The 17408-nt window shown below is 44.9% G+C and overlaps 1 protein-coding gene across 1 annotated transcript in view; it reads left to right on the forward strand.

Moving 5' to 3' along the window:
* The window catches only part of PLA2G4A (phospholipase A2 group IVA), a 75178-nt gene that overhangs the window by 17486 nt on the left and 40284 nt on the right, over nucleotides 1-17408 (forward strand). Inside the window, exons 3-4 of the mRNA XM_065841956.2 lie at nucleotides 2514-2595; nucleotides 16421-16569. Coding sequence (XP_065698028.2) covers nucleotides 2514-2595; nucleotides 16421-16569 — 231 coding nt within the window. The remainder of the gene's footprint in view (nucleotides 1-2513; nucleotides 2596-16420; nucleotides 16570-17408) is intronic.

The following is a 17408-nucleotide window of genomic DNA, read 5'->3' on the forward strand; positions in this document are numbered from 1 at the left end:
CATTTTACAGCCAGAACTCTGGGGCAACGAGTTCCACAGAGCAGCTGAGAACTAAATCTGTGTCCGGTGCTTGTAACTTAGTTATAACTCCATCCTGTTCTCTGTTGCTGAAAGCTCAGTGTTCCCTGATGTGTAGTGTCCAGTGAGGAACAGGCTCTTTCTTAACAGCTGAGGAGAAGGGCGGTGTGTTTGTACTGTGGGCTGTTTCACTTAATTACAAGGTTGTGTATGACAGAGGAGCTGCATCAGTCTGTGTGAGCAAACTCCGAGGCCAGTGCCGTGTTGCGAAACCACCATTTCAGTGTGTGAAGTGTGGCACACATTGATAAAACAGCTTCGAGCGCTTGCAAGAAGCAAACTGAAAATGAGGGATGATGACAGTCGTTGTTCTCTGGAGATTCACAGCTTGTGAAGTTTTTTGAAGCAGGGTAACGTGGCTGTGGTAACTTTGTGTAGCTGTGTTACAGTCGTACCGGCTGTTCCCAGATACCCACCAAACTCCCTGTTTGCTGGGATGGCAAACTATGGACTTCTTCTTTTTGCCATGTGGCAGAGGCAGAAGTTTGTCAGGGAGCTCTCCCACCCTCCTTCCCATCCATCTGTCTGTCTACTCTGGGAAGCTACAATGCAAAAGATGGTGGATGTCACAAAATCATTCCTATGTCTTCATGTCAGCACCAGGCACATGTTGCTTTTCAACTCCTTCAAATTCCCACATCTAAGCCCTTTTTCTTGGGGTTGATAGGTCTGAGGTAACAGTCTGGGTTCCATTTTTCCTGCGGCTGGTGAAGCACTTGCTGTGCAGCGATGATTCCGGTGTGCCACATGTAAGGTGACAGTTTCCTTGGCCACAGCTTTCCCCCTGCCTGCTTACGTGGTCTCCGAACCAGACGACTCCTACAGCTTACAGGGGAAAAATTACAGAGTTGGAGTTTGCTGCTGGGTGGACTATGGTGAAATGAGCTGTCGCATGTGGGTGATTCCAGCCTTAATGAAGATGCAACCATGCGGTGTCTGGGCCAGCCCGTGTCTGCAGTGAAGTCATTCCCTCGGTATCACTGTGGCTGTGTTGTCCTGGTTATTTTTGCCGCGGTGATGTGGCTATGCCCTTGCAGACATCTAGAGCACACACTTGGGAAGGAGTTTGTGTTGGGATCCTTTGCATAGTTATTTAATGCATTCCGACTCAGTGTCTCTTAAGCATTCACAAGCACTTTTGCTGTTTTTAGGGGATAGTTTTTGGCTACCCCCGTTTTATTTTTAACTTGGAAAATGATATATTACCTATAAGAAACTGCCACCATTTTGGTTTTGTATTAGAGATCCAGTTTGTTTCTAGTCTCTGGGTGCAAGCATGTTGTAGATGTGCAATAATGAGGCTTGGCTGAAGCAACCAGTTCTGAAATTAAAATGAGAATCACCTGCAGGCAGTTAGGGATCTAACAGTGAAAGCAGCAGTAGCTCAAAAGGAGACATGTGCCACTGTTGAAAACTAAGCTAGGTATTGTTGGCTTTTCTGTTCCTTTAAAAAGGGCTTTAAAAAAGGAAAAAGGAACTATCCAGATGAAAACATATGAAGGCAGCACGAGGCACAGACTGAATTAAGGGTGTCTAGTGTCCCGTATCAAGGGAATTGTCTATAATTTTAAATACAACGGATTTCCTGATTCTGGTAATTCCCCCTTTTCCTTCTGATTAGAATACTTAATATTTAGTTTTTCTGCCTTGCCGTATGCAGTGCTGATCCTCACAGTGGAATTCAGTAGGTTGGTCGAAGTTACATGCAGATAAAATATGTGAGTTACTGACCTCTTAATTATGGTTTTTAGTTTTGTTTCCTAATTTCACGCCTATTTCTACGTGCCTGTTTTGTTCAGGACAGACCTGCTCTTGGAAAAGCAGCTCCTGCTATGTGCTGGGCTTTGCAGGGAACAGGAACCTCCAGAAACAGCACGAAATTTGGCTGCCAATGTTTTAACAGCTTGCTTTTCACCTTCTCTCCATTGCCTTAAGGACACTTGCACTTTGAATATTGTTGTGCACTAAACCGGTATATTCCAGGCATTACTAACTCTATCCCTTGCATGTGCAGTATGCATGCATCTGTTCTAGAATGTATACTTTGAAATAATTGCACCCATTGTTTTTACTGGGGAAAGATAATTACAAAGACAAACGCACTGTAAAATAGTCCCCTCTTAATTTTTTGAAGTGTACCAAGTTGCCCCTACCTGACTAAATGCCTTAGAGCAGGTTCTGTGGAGAGGAGGAGTGTTATTCATTGAGATGAGTAGGTGTGGCTGCAGGAAAATCAAGTAACCCTTGTATGAAGTCTGACCTTACAGCAAAGCTACAGGGCGCAGTTCAGCTTTAAGATGCTCTATCCAGTATGAGTTTCTCTTATATTTTGACTGTGTGATTTCTCTCTCTCGGTTTTTGGACAAAACAAAACCTGTTTTGATAGGTGGTTTTTGGTTCTGGAGTTTAATCACCTCTAACTCTCTGACTTCCAGGTGGAACACCAGTATTCACACATATTCACTGTGACAGTCAGGAAAGCCACGAATGTCACGAAAGGAGCATTTGGTGACATGCGTGAGTATTTCTCTTTATACTTTGCCTCTTTTTTTTCGAAGACTGTTGCCACAGGCAGGGGGAGGTGACACATCGAGCTTGTCACGCGTTAAATGATTGTTAGTGGGTTGGTGGTTTTTTATTTTGTGTATGTCTCGCTTGTTAAAGCTGGGGCGACGTACCCAGTTCATTGCTCACTCAGCTCCAACTCAGAAAGCCGATCTGCCGCTCCTTCTTTCCATTGATCCGGAAAAGCTGAGCGAGTTGTAAACGATTTGCCTACAAGCAAGCAACACCTACACTTAGTTTTTTTGGCTCGGTCGGAAGTGCCGTTCTGAGTGTAGTGAAACTGGCAGCCTTCGAAAGGCTGTGGTTTGGTGGTGGGAACATGTAAAAAGAGAAGTCCAGAGCTCTGCTGAGTCAATGCAGTAAGAAGAAAAAAAAGCCTAAAATGGATAAGCAGATGTCATGGTGAAAGTATATATAGGACACCAGCACTCCTTTGCCTTTCTGTGATGCTTCTGAGCCTCCAGACTTAGTAGCTGAGCAGGAAACCACAAGCAAGAGTGACCTGTGAATACTCTTGTCTGCTCGTAAGGGGGGAATAAGGAGAGCACTTGGGGCTGGGGGTGAGCACGGTGCCTCGCTCCTGCTTGCTCATCGGGCTCGTTTGACATGCAGTTACCTCGCTGCCAGCACGTTTCTGGAAAGTGCTGCAGGTCAAACTACAGCAGCTGCTCTGACACAGCTTTGCTTATGTGGGTTAACTTTTTTGGTTTTTTACATAATTAATGCCTGCTGTTGATGTTAAACTTGGGGGTAAGTGGGAGGGACAGTTGGGGCTCCTGAAAGTTCCCATTGCAGGTATGAGCAAAGCCCTGGCAGATGGCGAGAAGGAATTTGGCATCTATTTAGCATCTGCTTTGTGGTGAAGGAAAGGCGCACACGGAAGATGCAGTGGGGGTATATCCTGATGGTCCCTGAGAGGGTCTTTGCATGAGAAGACCCCAACGGTAAAGAGTAGAACAAAGGACCCGCATGTTTGCGTGTGTAAGAAAATGGGTTAAATGAAAGACACAGAGGCAGTGTGGGGAACACAGGAAGGGGAGAAAAGGGGTCGAAATGGAGACCGCATAATATGATATTAAAGGGAGAAGAAAGCCAGAAGACCGTGGCATTCCCTCCCCACCACGGGACAAGTATGGCCCTGTAGTATAAATTCCAAATATTATCCATCAGTATAATTGGAGTTTTTTTTCCAGACCAAACTCTTATCTTGCCAAATCATCAAAACCAAACAGCTACTCAGGAGGAGCTTTTTATTTCAATCAAACCTGACAGAACTGTGCTCAAGGGCCAGTGGAACCTGCTTGGTTTCCTGTCAGGCAGCTGCGAGTGCCCCATAGCCTGAGGCACCTGCGGTCTGGGGCTTGTTCCTGGAGTCCTGGCAAATCCCCCTGAGTGAAAGAAACAGCTCATTGCTTCTGGTTTTATTTTGGGAAAATGAAAAATGTTTTTATTTCCCAGGTATATGCAAAGCTTGGTGTGTTGGAGCCTGGAAGCTATTTCATCAAATCAGTAATCATATGAATTACTTAAAGATACAGGAAGCTGTGAGTGGTAGGGGGTCTTTACAGTTGAGCCTATATATGTATAAATATATATATATATATAATTTTTAAAAAATATTTTTTCCATTTTATTTGCCAAAACAGTAAGTTGTTGAAGGAATTTCTGAACTTTCACATTGGGTTTCTGATCTCAAGGATAGGATTGATTTCCAGGGAGCGTGGTTGCGATACATACTGTGAGAAGCCTTGGTTGGGCTGGGTACATGGGTGTTGCTCTCCCATGGTGGGCACTACCAAGCTGGTGACTCTTCTGGTGGATTTCTCCCAAGTTATTCTGCTATTGTTGCTCTGGTTTGTATAGACAATGACTGCTCTTTGGGCAATGGAGGTAATTTTTCATCGTGGTGATGATGGAGGTCCTGGGGAACAAAAGAGATTTGGTATGGTTTTTCTTTTTTTCTCTCCATATCAGTCTTGCCAAGACTTTCTGGAAGAGCTACAGAAGATAAGAGTAAATCTAAGTTAATTAAATATGTGGAAGTGCTTATAATTTTGCTGTTTGTGTGCTATTCTTTCACCTGAAGGATTTGAGTTCTGCCTCTGCTCAAGGAGTTTTAGGTGAGAGGTCTGGTGTGTATGGAGGGCCCGACTTCTCTGCCATAGTTACCCACAATTCTGTCTCTTCAAGCCCAGGCTGGGGAGATATGCAGAATTTTAAGCAAGCTTTTCAAGGTTTCTTGAGCTCCTCATTAATGAAGTGCATAAATGGTTATGTCATCCTTAAAACTAGGTAAGAGATGCCCGCTGCGCTGTGATTTCTATAGGTGATGTGTTTCCTTGAGTGAACAGCTCACACACACATCACTGCTGATTCAAGCCGTATTTTTAGTGTACTGGTTGGCTGGAACAGCCAGGATAGCTTCCAGCCCTCAGTTTTGATTTTATTTGGCTGAGGTTTCCCATTGTCTCTGCAAGCTCTAAAATTTTTGTAGAGAGATCTGACAAAGACGAGCAATCACATTTGAAGCTGGGTCATACCAGGATCTGAGGAGCTACAGCAGCTGCTTTTATTTTTCAATGATACATCAAAATAAACAAAAATGACACTAGTTGCATCATAGAAATTTTCCATGCAAATGCTTTTCTTATATGAAGTTAATCTACTTACACCAGAGTGTGTGGGGGGATGATAAATGAGAATTCCTGTAAGAAAGGATGAGCCAGGATGTTTGGGAGGGGGGAAGAAGTTTTGAGGGTAGACTCAGGAGTACATTCAAGCACCTCTTTGTCTCGAGTATCTGCTCATTTACCATTGCCTTTGTATAGGAATATTTCCTTTACTGATTTGACTTGGTTTAATTTTATGATGTCCCTTTCCAGGTGATTCTCACACTCTAGATACTGTCCTATCAAGATCCAATCGATTGAGCCCTATCTTTATGAAAGATCTATATTCTGTTTTAGTGGCTGCTGCTCTGGTAACTGTGCTCAACTCTTGTGGCCAAGTCTTTTTATGGGCTGGAAGTTTTATGTGATGAGCGGCTGCAGGAGCTGTGTGGTGGGTTGACCTTAGCTGGCTGCCAGGTGCCCACCAAGCCGCTCCATCACTCCCCTTCCATCTACAGGATTGGGGAGAAAATATGATGAAAATCTCTCACAGGTCAAGAGGTAGGAAAGGGAGATCACTTACCTGTTAGCCTCACAGGCCAAACAGACTCAATTACTTTAATTTGTTGCTAATTGATTGTAACAGAGTAGGGTAGTTAGAAATAGAACTAAAACCACCTTCCCTCTTCCCAAGCTCCATTTCACTCCTGACTCCTCTGCATCCTCCCCCAGGTGAGGCAGGGGATGTGCAATGGGGGTTGTGGTCAGTTCTTATTGTGTTGTCTCTGCTGCATCTTCTTCCTCACGCTTTTCCCTGCTCCAGCATGAAGTCCTGCAGCATGAAGTCCGTCGTGACCTCCAATGTGGGTCCTTTCCATGGGCTGCAGCCCTTCAACAGCTGCTCCAGCATGGGTGCTTCCCATGGGGCAGAGTCCTTCAGGAATATACTGTTCCAACATGGGTCTCACATGAACCACAGTTCCTGCCAGCAAAATCTGCTCCTGCATGGGCTCCTCTCCACAGGCCACAGTTCCTGCCAGGGATCTTCTCCTGTGTGGGCTCTACACAGATGTCAAGGTTTTGATTGCGGGGTGACAACACAACTGTGGCAGATGTATTGTTAACCCCTTCTCCTCCCCCTTCAGCCCCTCCCTCTCCCCCCTTCCCACTAAGGACAGGCGATCGGGAGGGAAAGAAGGACAGAGGGAAGAGAGTAGTAAAACATTTTCAATTTTTCCAAATGCTACTAATAAGAATAGAGAAAAATAATACAAAATATACAAAACCAATCTTGAAAGTCCCGGCAACTGCTCCGGCAGATGACGGGCCGGCACCTGAAGTCCTGGACTGGACTCTGCAGCCAACTGGAGCTGGATTCAGTCTCTCACTGGCCTCAGTTTGCAGGGACAACTAGCAACGTCCTCTCCTAGTGGTGGCCATAAGAAAAAAGGTACGAGATCCTCGTGATCTCCCACTTTTATATGAAGTATTCACGTGAGTGAGATGGAGTACTTCAGTTGGTCAGTTCTTTGGTCATCTGTTTCTTGTTGCCTCTCTCACGAGATGTACATGCATCCTTATCAATGACCTTGCATTCCATTGCTATGTTTCCAAAACATGTATCTGGTTCTCCAGGAAAGTGCAGCTAATATGAAGGCTTTAGCTGACAGGCAGATTCACTAAAAGAGAAACTTGTTTTTAACAAAACCAGGACAGCAGGCTGTGGTTTCCTTCAGGTCTTCAGTGGACCTCTGCTCCACCATGGTCCTCCATGGGCTTCAGTGGATCTCTGCTCCTCTGTGGTCCTCCAAGGGCTGTAGGGCACAATCTGTGTCACTATGGGGGAACCTCTGCTCTGGACCTGGAACCACTTCCTCCTCCTCCTTCACTGACTTGGTATCTGCGTAGTTGCTTCTCTGGCGTTTTCTCCTCCTTCTCTTGCAGCTGCTGTGCTGGTTTTTTACCCTTTCCTTAAATATATGATCACAGGTACCACTGAGCTGGTGGGCTCAGCCTTAGCCAGCAGCTGGTCCCTCTATTGGTCGTCTTCTCATAGAAGCCACCCCTGCAGCCTTCCTAGCCCTGCTGCCCAAAACCTGCCACCTAAGACCAAGATAAGATGGACTGTCTCAAAGTCTGCATGTTTTTGGTGAGGATTTATCTTAATAGCTTAGCTTTCTGCTGCTTGCAGGGGTCAGCAGATCTTGCAAAATCACTTCTTTGCCCCAAGCTGTTGGAGGACATCTTGTCTCCAGTCCAGTGAGTTCTTATATAGCAGATATTTAGTTTTGGATCTATTCCAGGTACCACACTGTACTGTAGAGCCTTCCCATGGCAGTACAAGAACTTGTAGAAAAGGACTAGAATCCCAAACTGCAGCATTCTGGAAAAGAAATGCTTTCAAATCCTTTCCATAGGATCTGTCCCCTTCTGGATTTTCAGGAGGGTTGGTGGAAAACAGGGCCAAATAAAGCGTTGAAAAAAATAGCTCTTTACAGATAGACAAATTTTACAAGAGTACCACCTTTCAAAACACTTGGTAGGAAACCAGTTGTGTGACTCTGCTCTTAATGATCCCTAATCTCACTTAATCCTGTTTTGGTTTTGCAGCTTTTATTTGCCTCATCTACTTTCAATGTTATGATAATAAACAGTGTAATTCCAGGCATTTTAAGGTGAAGTCTTTTCTTTGAAGCATTTAAAGTTTGGATGGTTTGTGGCACTGGCACTCAGCTTTTATCCCAGTTTTTGTCCATCTGGTTGGAATTAAGGGTGCATTTCCACTGTAGTTTAGCTGCTCAGATAAACATTACAAATGTTGGGAGTAATCCAGTCAATAGAGCTCAGCCCCGGCTGCAAAACCTGCGAATGTGGAGATGGAAAGCAGCTTCTGCAACCAGCAGCAGATGTTCCCTGTAAGGCAAGGAGATGTTCTTCAGCTGGGGTGGTGGTGCAGATGTGGTGACATGTCAAGAATTAAATCAAATCTGTTGCAGTCACTGTTTCTCTCTTTGTAGGCCCTTGCCCTGGGGTTGTGCTTGCTATGAGCCATGCCTCTTGGTGTTAAACTGGCTTATTTAAACCCAGTCACAGTAGCCTAGTGCACTTTAGATGTGCACATGCTGTGTTTAACCTGGCCTAGTTGAAAGGGGAGGAACTGGAGCCTTGTGTGCTTGTATTAGAGCAGAGACACAAGCAGCTCAGCCAGGACTAATCCACCTGGTCTGTTAGCACAGCTGGCCGGTCTTGTGCTCTGACTTAGTTACAGCAGGCTTGATTTCAGTCTCGGAGCGTCATCAGATAATGCTGTTCCTGCTAGGCCCTGAAGCAGGACCTGCTTTTTGCAAGGGAGGAAAACCAAGCCAAACTCCTCCCCTTTGCCAGCCTAACAATCTGGAGAAAGTAGGTCAGAGTTGGCCAATCTTCCAGGTCTGCTGGGCTGCATGTGCAGATCTTCACGTGGCCAGGAGCCAGAGGTGGAACACCACAACTATCTGGTAGGAAGGAGGTAGAAATGTTCCCATTTGGGCCATACTGGTGCAGGCTGTGCTGGGGTGAGTCCCAGGGTGACCAAGCTCTGTGGGCTTCAGCAATCCCTTTGGATTTATCTCTTCCTGACAGCCCTGTGCTGGTCGATGCTCCATCACCAAGCCTCAGCTGCTGGTTTGGAAATACACCTCCTTAAAATCTGTGCATCTTCGAAAATGAACAGTACGAGTAATAACTGCTCGTGAAATGTCTACTGCAGATCTCGGTCTAACGTTGAGGCAGCTATAGACATGATTTCAGGTTCCTGGACGCATGTGGTGTAGGGTGAGCCAGCAGCAGTGCTGGGAGGTGGAAGTCGTGTTGGAAACAGGCTCCTGCGTTCCACTGTGAAACTGCTGCTCTTTCCAGTTGCAAAAATAGCTTTTTGATGAGAACCAAATACTTGCCCTGTAGTTATTGAGGCAGGGACTGTTTCTGTGTAATGTTAATGAGAACTTCTTGTCATCCTGGGGGAAGGCTCTCCTCTTATTCCATTACACGATAACATCAAAGCAGTTGTGCTGGCCTAGACCACAGATCAGTCTTGCCCAACATTCTGGTTGAAGAACCTCCTTGGGAACTGCTCCTGTTTCATGTGCTGTGGTGTCTCCAGGCAGAACTTGGTGGTGGGGCTCTCTCCTCCAGGGAGCTGTGCACACCGCTGTTCCCCCAGTTTGGGCTGTCTGCCTCCTTTTATTCCATTTATCCTCTGTATAATTGGATTTTTTCTTGTCTTTTTTTTTTTTTTTTTTAATTTTTTCCCCTTTCCCTCTCTTCCCCATTCCCAGGGAGGGCTTTGAAGTTGTGTTAGGGTTGGGCTAACGCCTCTTTCTAAGGGAGAATCAAGAACATCAGTCATAGTCGGATATAAAGGGAAAACATGCTGCTTTCCTCTGGTCCTCTCCAAGCACTCAGCTGCCTTCATTCAGGGCTGCATGTGCTTCTCATGCCCTTAGCAGCCCTTGCTGAGTTTCTCTGGCATAAATTTCACTGGTTTTCATTGAATCCACGTAAGTCTTCTCACCCATCGCACCTTTGATAAGGAGTTTTGCAACCTGCTATTTACTGCACAAGTAAGACTTTTTATTTGTTGTTAATTTTTTTTATAGCGTGATTTGAAGCATCCTCTGGTTACTGTCTTGCCTTTTGCAGGATGCTAGGAACAGCCCCAGGTTCCAGTATAAGTTGGGGAATGAGCTATTAGAGAGCAGTGTAGAGGAAAGGGACCTGGGGGTCCAGGGGACAGCAGGGTGAGCATGAGCCAGCACTGGGCCCTTGTGGCCAGGAAGGCCAATGGTACCTGGGGTGGGTTAGAAGGGGGTGGTCAGTAGGTCAGAGAGGTTCTCCTGCCCCTCTGCTCTGCCCTGGTGAGACCGCACCTGGAATATTGTGTCCAGTTGTGGCCCCTCAGTTCCAGAAGGACAGGGAACTGCTGGAGAGAGTCCAGCGCAGCCACCAAGATGCTGAAGGGAGTGGAGCATCTCCCGTGTGAGGAAAGGCTGAGGGAGCTGGGGCTCTGGAGCTGGAGAAGAGGACACTGAGGGGTGACTCATTCATGGGGATCAATATGGAAAGGGGCAGTGTCAGGAGGATGGAGCCAGGCTCTTCTCGGTGACAACCAATGGTAAGACAAGGGGCAGTGGGTGCAAACTGGAACACAAAAGGTTCCACTGAAATTTGAGAAGAAACTTGGTCCTGGTGAGGGTGGCAGAGCCTGGCCCAGGCTGCCCAGGGAGGTTGTGGAGTCTCCTTCTCTGCAGACATTCAAACCCGCCTGGACACCTTCCTGTGGAACCTCAGCTGGGTGTTCCTGCTCCATGGGGGGATTGACCTGGGTGAGCTTTCCAGGTCCCTTCCAACCCCTGGCATTCTGAGATTCTGTGATTCTGTCCCAAGTATCATTCTACACCAAAGAAAGCTCTTGAAAATAACTAAATGTGTTCAGTTATGTATTTCTGACTGATCATATTCTGAAAAGGAGGAAAACCTCATCCTCCTTGACCTTCCTTATCTTCATCGGTGCAGAAGGGAATGCGTTTGGAAAGCCTGCCACCAAAAACAGTGCTATCCAAGTTACAGGACAGGTGCCACACAGGGCCCACCTGCCCAATGCTGGGACAGATTAATTCACATGCACAATCATCCCGTTCCCTCAGTGCATCTGTTACCGTTGCTGACTCAGCGCTCTGCAATCCCTTCTTCGGGCCCCTCAGGGAAACGCCTGTAACAACCCGGCCGAACAGCGAGGAAACAATTCCCAGGTGTCGCTTCACTTCTGAATTTCCTGTAGTTGCTTGCAGTAGCGATGTTGAAGGTTTTACTAGGATGTCATGTTTATATATCCAACCTATACTTAGCTACGGTTCTCCCCAGTTGGGACAGCTCCAGGTTTTTAAAATGTTCCTGACAATTGTCTGAATTAAAAAATCAAGGGAAGAGCTGCTTCTCCCTCCAGGGCCTGGAGGCCGCACTTCAGCGCTACAGTAAATCAAGCTCTGGGACCAAAACCTCTAAAGCCCCATGATACCAAATGGATCCAGTGTAAACTTGTTCTGCGGCTTCGGGAAACGTTGCCAGTTTAAATTCGCATTAGCAGCCTTTCTGCCAGACTAGGAGTAATCTGTACTCCATCAGCTAACATGAATCTGGAATAAAAGTCAGATCGTGGGCTTTGAGTAATGGGCCAGGAATGTGATGATGTGCCTGAACCTACTCCAGACTGAATTATCACTGCCCGGATCTGGCGTTACCTGGGCTCCCGCTCCTCCTCTCCTGCCAGTGTCTGTTGGCACAGAAATGTTCCACAAGTTCGACACTGAAAAAGCTCTTTGGAAATAGGCATTTCAATTAATTAAAAAAGCCCCAAACCCCTTGGATTCTGGTATCTGCAAGCTAATATTTTAGTCGCTTTTCACTGCCGTCTGCAAAGGGAACTGTGCAAATAACCTAGAGAAGTGAATTTTTTTTTCATCTTGGCACTTCTACCAATTCGTTTTGAACCTACTGAAGGATTCTGTTGATTTGTTTGGGGTTTTTTTGTTCCTTTCAGAGCTGGATCAGCAAAACCACTAGTGGTGTCCCGGCCCCGTAAACTGGGCAGTAGCGCGTGGAACTTCAGTTCTTCACTTAAGTAAGGCCGGAGATGAAAAGCACTGTAATAAAAGGCACTAATAATCTTTAATAAGCACATTACCAAGTCACAGGATTTCTCATAGCGTAGCTGCTGCTTTGGGAGCTGCCTTCCTTCACTCATAGTCACCTTCCGCTCGTGAAACCTCACACCGCATCATCCCCCTTGTAAAATCCTCTTAGAAGTCAAAAACTCTAGCGTTCCCTATAGCACCTTGAGCAAAGACACCTACTCTGTGTACTCCTGGATATTTTAGGTTCCCTGTGCGTGTCTCCAGGCTCTTAGTCTGGCATCTGTAGTGCTGCTAAACTCAATTTATCTATTTGAAGGCTTTCAAGTATCGTGTACCAATGAATGGGAGGCCTGGATTCGTAGCGGACTCAGCTGCAGTCCTCTGAAGATGGAAATTCGGAACAGGTCTAAGAAGATGAAGAGGTGACCGCGTTGCTGTTGGCTGCTGCGGTGGTTTTGGTGCTGGCTGGAGGGCTTGCGGGTTTTTAAGGCAAAGGTGACCCAGGAGGGTGATGAGATGTGTTTGTACGTGCAGTTCTGCTCCTGGCGTTCCCGGGCTCAACCTCTGCGGGGAATCATTGATATTTGACGATTATTGAGAACTACTGGTTTTAAGAATTCCTCCTTTTTATAACTCATTAAACTAGGAAAAAACATGACTTTAAAACTCATTACATTTTCACGCGACTGTAGCGGAGAGACCGAATCCCGTTTCCGTGCCGCTGCAAACCATATTGTCCAGCGAGCGCCGTAAAATTTGCTGTTTGAATAAAAATTTGGTGATTATTTTTAAACACACATCAAAACTAGGTTTTTGGCCTAGAAGGAGGTTCACGTAGCTCATGCCATGCTGGTTTGCTGTGATCAATACCTTTGCTGTGATCGATACCAGTTAACGTTCAACCTATTGGAAAGTAGACACAGATGGTAATTTGAGACCTAGTAAGGTTTTACGAATGGGGTTGCACCTAATGGTGGAGGATGTTGGTTAATTAGAAGGCAAAACACTTCAATGATCCAAACCAATGTCCTTCTTTAAAGAAGTTCTGCTATGTATTTGCTGGAATATTCCTTTAATTGCATACACATAGTATCTGGAGATCATGGGTCCAAAATCTCGGAATTAAAATTGACTTTCTATAATGGTGATGCGTATATTAACGGAAATTAAAGTTAATATAGTTTTATTTAATATCCATTATGGTCACAAGTGTTTAGGATGTGCTCACATGGAAAAATAAACCCTCAAATTCTTACAGTGCAGGAGTTTTTGGTAGCAAACCAGGTTTTGGAGAACTTGAAGAACTTTGCATTTCTTTCAGCTTTTGATGGACAAATGAGAGAAATTTTAATGTATCATGGTAGTGGCTTCGTCCTTGGTGCTTTATATTTCAACAGGCTTTCTTCATGACTCTTACACTATTGAAATAATTGAGGTTGCAATGATTGAAATATAAATTATATGCCTGATAAATTAATTGTATTAATATGGAGGCCTGATGACAGTCATCTCACCAAATCAGTAACACAAGATCAAATGGTTTCCAGTCATTGTATAAAATTGTAGAGGTTTCTTTAACAGATTGCTTAAAGCATTACTCATTTTTAATGTGAAAATGATTGATCCTAATTACTGTCCGTTGTGTGTTTCGCTTCGTGATTCATAATGTAACACACGGAGAGAATTCTATGGCAATTACTTGACCAGGAGATAAATCAAGCCAGGAAAAGTCATTGCATCCTCACTTCTACCTCTCACCCATTTCTTCAGCCAGTGTGTGTGGAAATAACAGTTTAGATGCCGACTCTGCTGTTGTTATTGGTCTTCAGCCGTGGTGTATCCGTCAATCTTCTGAAAGGATTATTATGAACATTTTGTTGCTTACTGTTATAATTCATCTGGCTATAAACTACTAGTTGCAGGACCCGCTGTAAGTTCCATTGGCATCAATGCCGACACTTTGTTTAGCGTGAAGCTGAGGCTTTAGGTAAGCTTATACTTAATTGTCGCTTCACGTTTGTTTTTTCGTGGTAAATACTAATGGAGTATTATCCCTCTACTCCAGATCACAGATAACAGCAGGGATCAAGCTACTTTTTCACTTACATTTTCAGATTAGTTTTGTTTTAAAACATACCTGGCAAACCAACTAGCAAACAGTAATAAATACATCCATGCGGAAGGATACACGCAGTCTGTTTTATCTCTGTATGATAATGTTTTGAAACACGTTAAGTGAATCCTTTTGTGTTACTTGCCAGAGTTTTTGGTCCCCAACCAACAATAAGGCGTAAGATTTTGATGAACATAGTATAGCTTATAGCAGTGTCTTAATCAGAACACACAGTCTTCCAGTATTTTTCCTCCAAAGAAGAAGGAGGAAGTTATACAAGAATAGATTTTAATTTCCATAATTGAAAATAGCGCAAAGTAAACTTTCAAACATGAAAGGGCGGATGATGAACTCATTGCCGCGGGTTAAAGAAGATAATAAAGGCAGGGAGTGCGGGGGCGGCTTGGCAATACCCGCTCCCGAGGAGTGATTTTGCTAAGTTTAGTCGTTCCAGGCCTTGGGTTTAGTTTCTGTTTCAACACTTGTTTGAGTCTGCTTGATGGGAAGTGAGCGATGGCATCGGTGTGCCAGCCGGGAGCCGTCGGACACGCCAAACCATTCGCTGTCTGTGTTCAAAACACAAAAATGGACTTTTATATCTTATAGTTAGAGCTAATCATATAGAAACTGCAATGGAAAGGGCTGCATTGCGCAGAACACCGTTCAGCGCCGGTATTTTTGGTTAAAAAACCAAGCTTTCGTGATCAAGTTTGGTCTCTTGGCTGAGCAAGTCTGTGGTGTTTATTGCCAAATAATGTCCAGATTTACCAGGTGAGATCTTGTTGCTGCTGGTTTGGGTGGATATTTTGCTGTTTAGTTTCAAGGCGGCTCAATTCCCTTATTTCTGGCACAATTTTGGGGAAGAATTCAAGAGCATTAATGTGTTCAGGAAAAGCTGGCAATCAGCTTGAGTAAAACAGATGGAAAAGGTACTTGGGGCTTGATCACCCCTTTCCCCTGACTTTAAAGAAGAGACAAGATCAGACATAAATTCTTCAGAGCTAATTAAGATTGCTATTTAAAGGCTTTCCGCATGGATCCCTGACTTTAAATAGCTCCTTCTTAATTACCCGGGTGGCAGCGCGACCTGCAATTAGCAAAGCCCCGCGGATCCCGTGTAAAACTCCCAGAGAAGGTCTGGGGAGGGTTGGAGCAGTTCAAGGAAACTCTCACACGGTGAAATCGTTGAATCGTAAAGTCTGTTTACATCTGAAATGTTAATTGAGGGAGCCTGAGTCTAGGAGGAGGTTGTTTTACTGTCCCTAAAGTTTCCCGACTTAGAGGAATATTTAACTTGCAGCATGACCTTGCGCGTTATTCTGTATCTTCAGAGGTATCTGGGGTGCTCTGTGGGTAAATTCAGGATTTCCTATGTTTGGCGATGGCATCGGAAGGTGTTTTAGGTCTGGCTGACCTTCCCCAGAATTACTGGGAGGACGAACGTTTTGAGTTTTGACTCCGTTCTGCCCCGGTGCACGCACAGAACCTCCGGAGTGGAGGTTTTTCCTCTTTTCCTCCTTGGAGATGATTGATTTCCATTTGACACTATCAACCTTTGTTTGGTTTTGCTCTTTTCCCCTTTCTCCCTGCGGAAATGCCCATATGGTTCTGAGCCTCAGCAATCTCTCTCACAGCATTACATTGGAATCCAAGAGTCTCTAAAAACTTTCGCCGCCGAAAAAAAGGTTTGTTAGACTTGAAGCATGTCCAAGGAGGAACGTTCAGACCTGTTTTACCTTGTAATGGGGTTTAACCTCTTTCAAAAAGAGACTTTAAGAAAGCGCTTCTTGTTTATGGCAGATATTTTATTTGCTTGAAGATGTTTCACTAAAGCAGAGGAGATGCTTTGAAGAGAGGAAGCTGGAAAGATTTGTGTGTTACATAGAATCATAGACCTTTAAGATCATTGAGTCCAACCATAACCTAGCGCTGACAAGTCCACCTATAACCCATGTCCCTAAGAACCTCATCTATCATCATTTATCAACTATCGTCTATTATAGTTGGCATAACGTTTCTATATTTTTGGTGAGTGTTCTGTGTGGTTGTTATTCAAAGACACCGTGTTGGTGACCCCCGCAAAGCTCAGGGGCTTCCAATGGGAAGCCATTAAAAGAATACGTATTTCCAATAAAATTGAATCAGTCCCAATGCTGACCTGTTTGTTCAAGGCTTTTTTCTCCTCCCCTCTTAGAAGCATCGTGTCTGTTTCTTTTTGGGAGATTGTTGATATCATTGTATCGTGTCATTACGTTAATGTAATTTATATATTTGAATGTTTTTCGTCATAGACCGTGAAGTCAAGACCATGAGCTTGACTTGTATTGATGATTACAACCCAAACTTGAGTTTTATCTGACTTGAACATGTGTTTTGCTCTGCAGTTGACACTCCGGATCCCTACGTGGAGCTCTTCATCCCATCCGCCCCTGACTGCAGGAAGAGAACCAAACATTTCAATAACGATGTCAATCCCGTGTGGGACGAGACCTTTGAGTTCATTTTGGACCCCAACCAAGACAACATTCTTGAGGTAAATCGCATGGCTGAGTTGTACAACGTCTGGAAGGTTAAAATAACAGTAGCTTGCATGTGTATGGCATCTGTTAGTCTCAAGATGGCACTTTTTTATTAAACGTTAAAGGCTGTTTTTTTGCCTTTAGGCATGGTGCGAAGCAAGAGGCGCTGTATAAATTGTATTATTCAAGGAGTAGCCTTGACAGTCACGGTGAGATCTGACTCTGAGTCACCTCTTGGACTGGCTCTGAGGATTAGGAGTTTACTGCTCTTCACATCAACCGTAAATTACGATCTCTTCCTCCACTGATTGAACTCTTCCGAACAGTGAACAGCTGGGGGTAAAGTCAAGTCTCTGCCCATTCCCTGCTTCTCCCTGAGGAGACAGAAGGCAGAAAGGTGCTTCTGTCTCCCCTGTGCCTGGAGCCAAGGGCCGAGCAGCCCCCAGCGATGCGTTGGGTGCTCTTGTTCCATACACAGGCTTATTGACTGAGCCATCGTTAAGTCTTAATATGTTAAACCTTGCCAGGTTGTGTACAGAAGGTGAGTGTTAAGCGTAACTATTTTGTAAGTGGGCATGGCAGGCGTTTAAGGTGATCTATCGTCCCTTGTTAGCTTGGTTCTTTGTAGGAAATGACGTAATACGTGAAGTCTTCTGACCCAAACTTATGGAGTTTCAGACTAAATTGACCAACTGGGACAGAGGCCTGTGAAGCTTTCCATTGAGCTAGTAACCATAATTTCTTGGGGCTAAACTGTTCCAGATCTGAAAATTGAATTGCACTTCCTCCAAGGCTCCCTGTGTTCTTGGGAACAGGGGCAGGTTCTACATTTCGGGGAGGAAAGATCCCACAG

The sequence above is a fragment of the Patagioenas fasciata genome, chromosome 6, assembly GCF_037038585.1.
Source record: "Patagioenas fasciata isolate bPatFas1 chromosome 6, bPatFas1.hap1, whole genome shotgun sequence".
NCBI lineage: Eukaryota > Metazoa > Chordata > Aves > Columbiformes > Columbidae > Patagioenas > Patagioenas fasciata.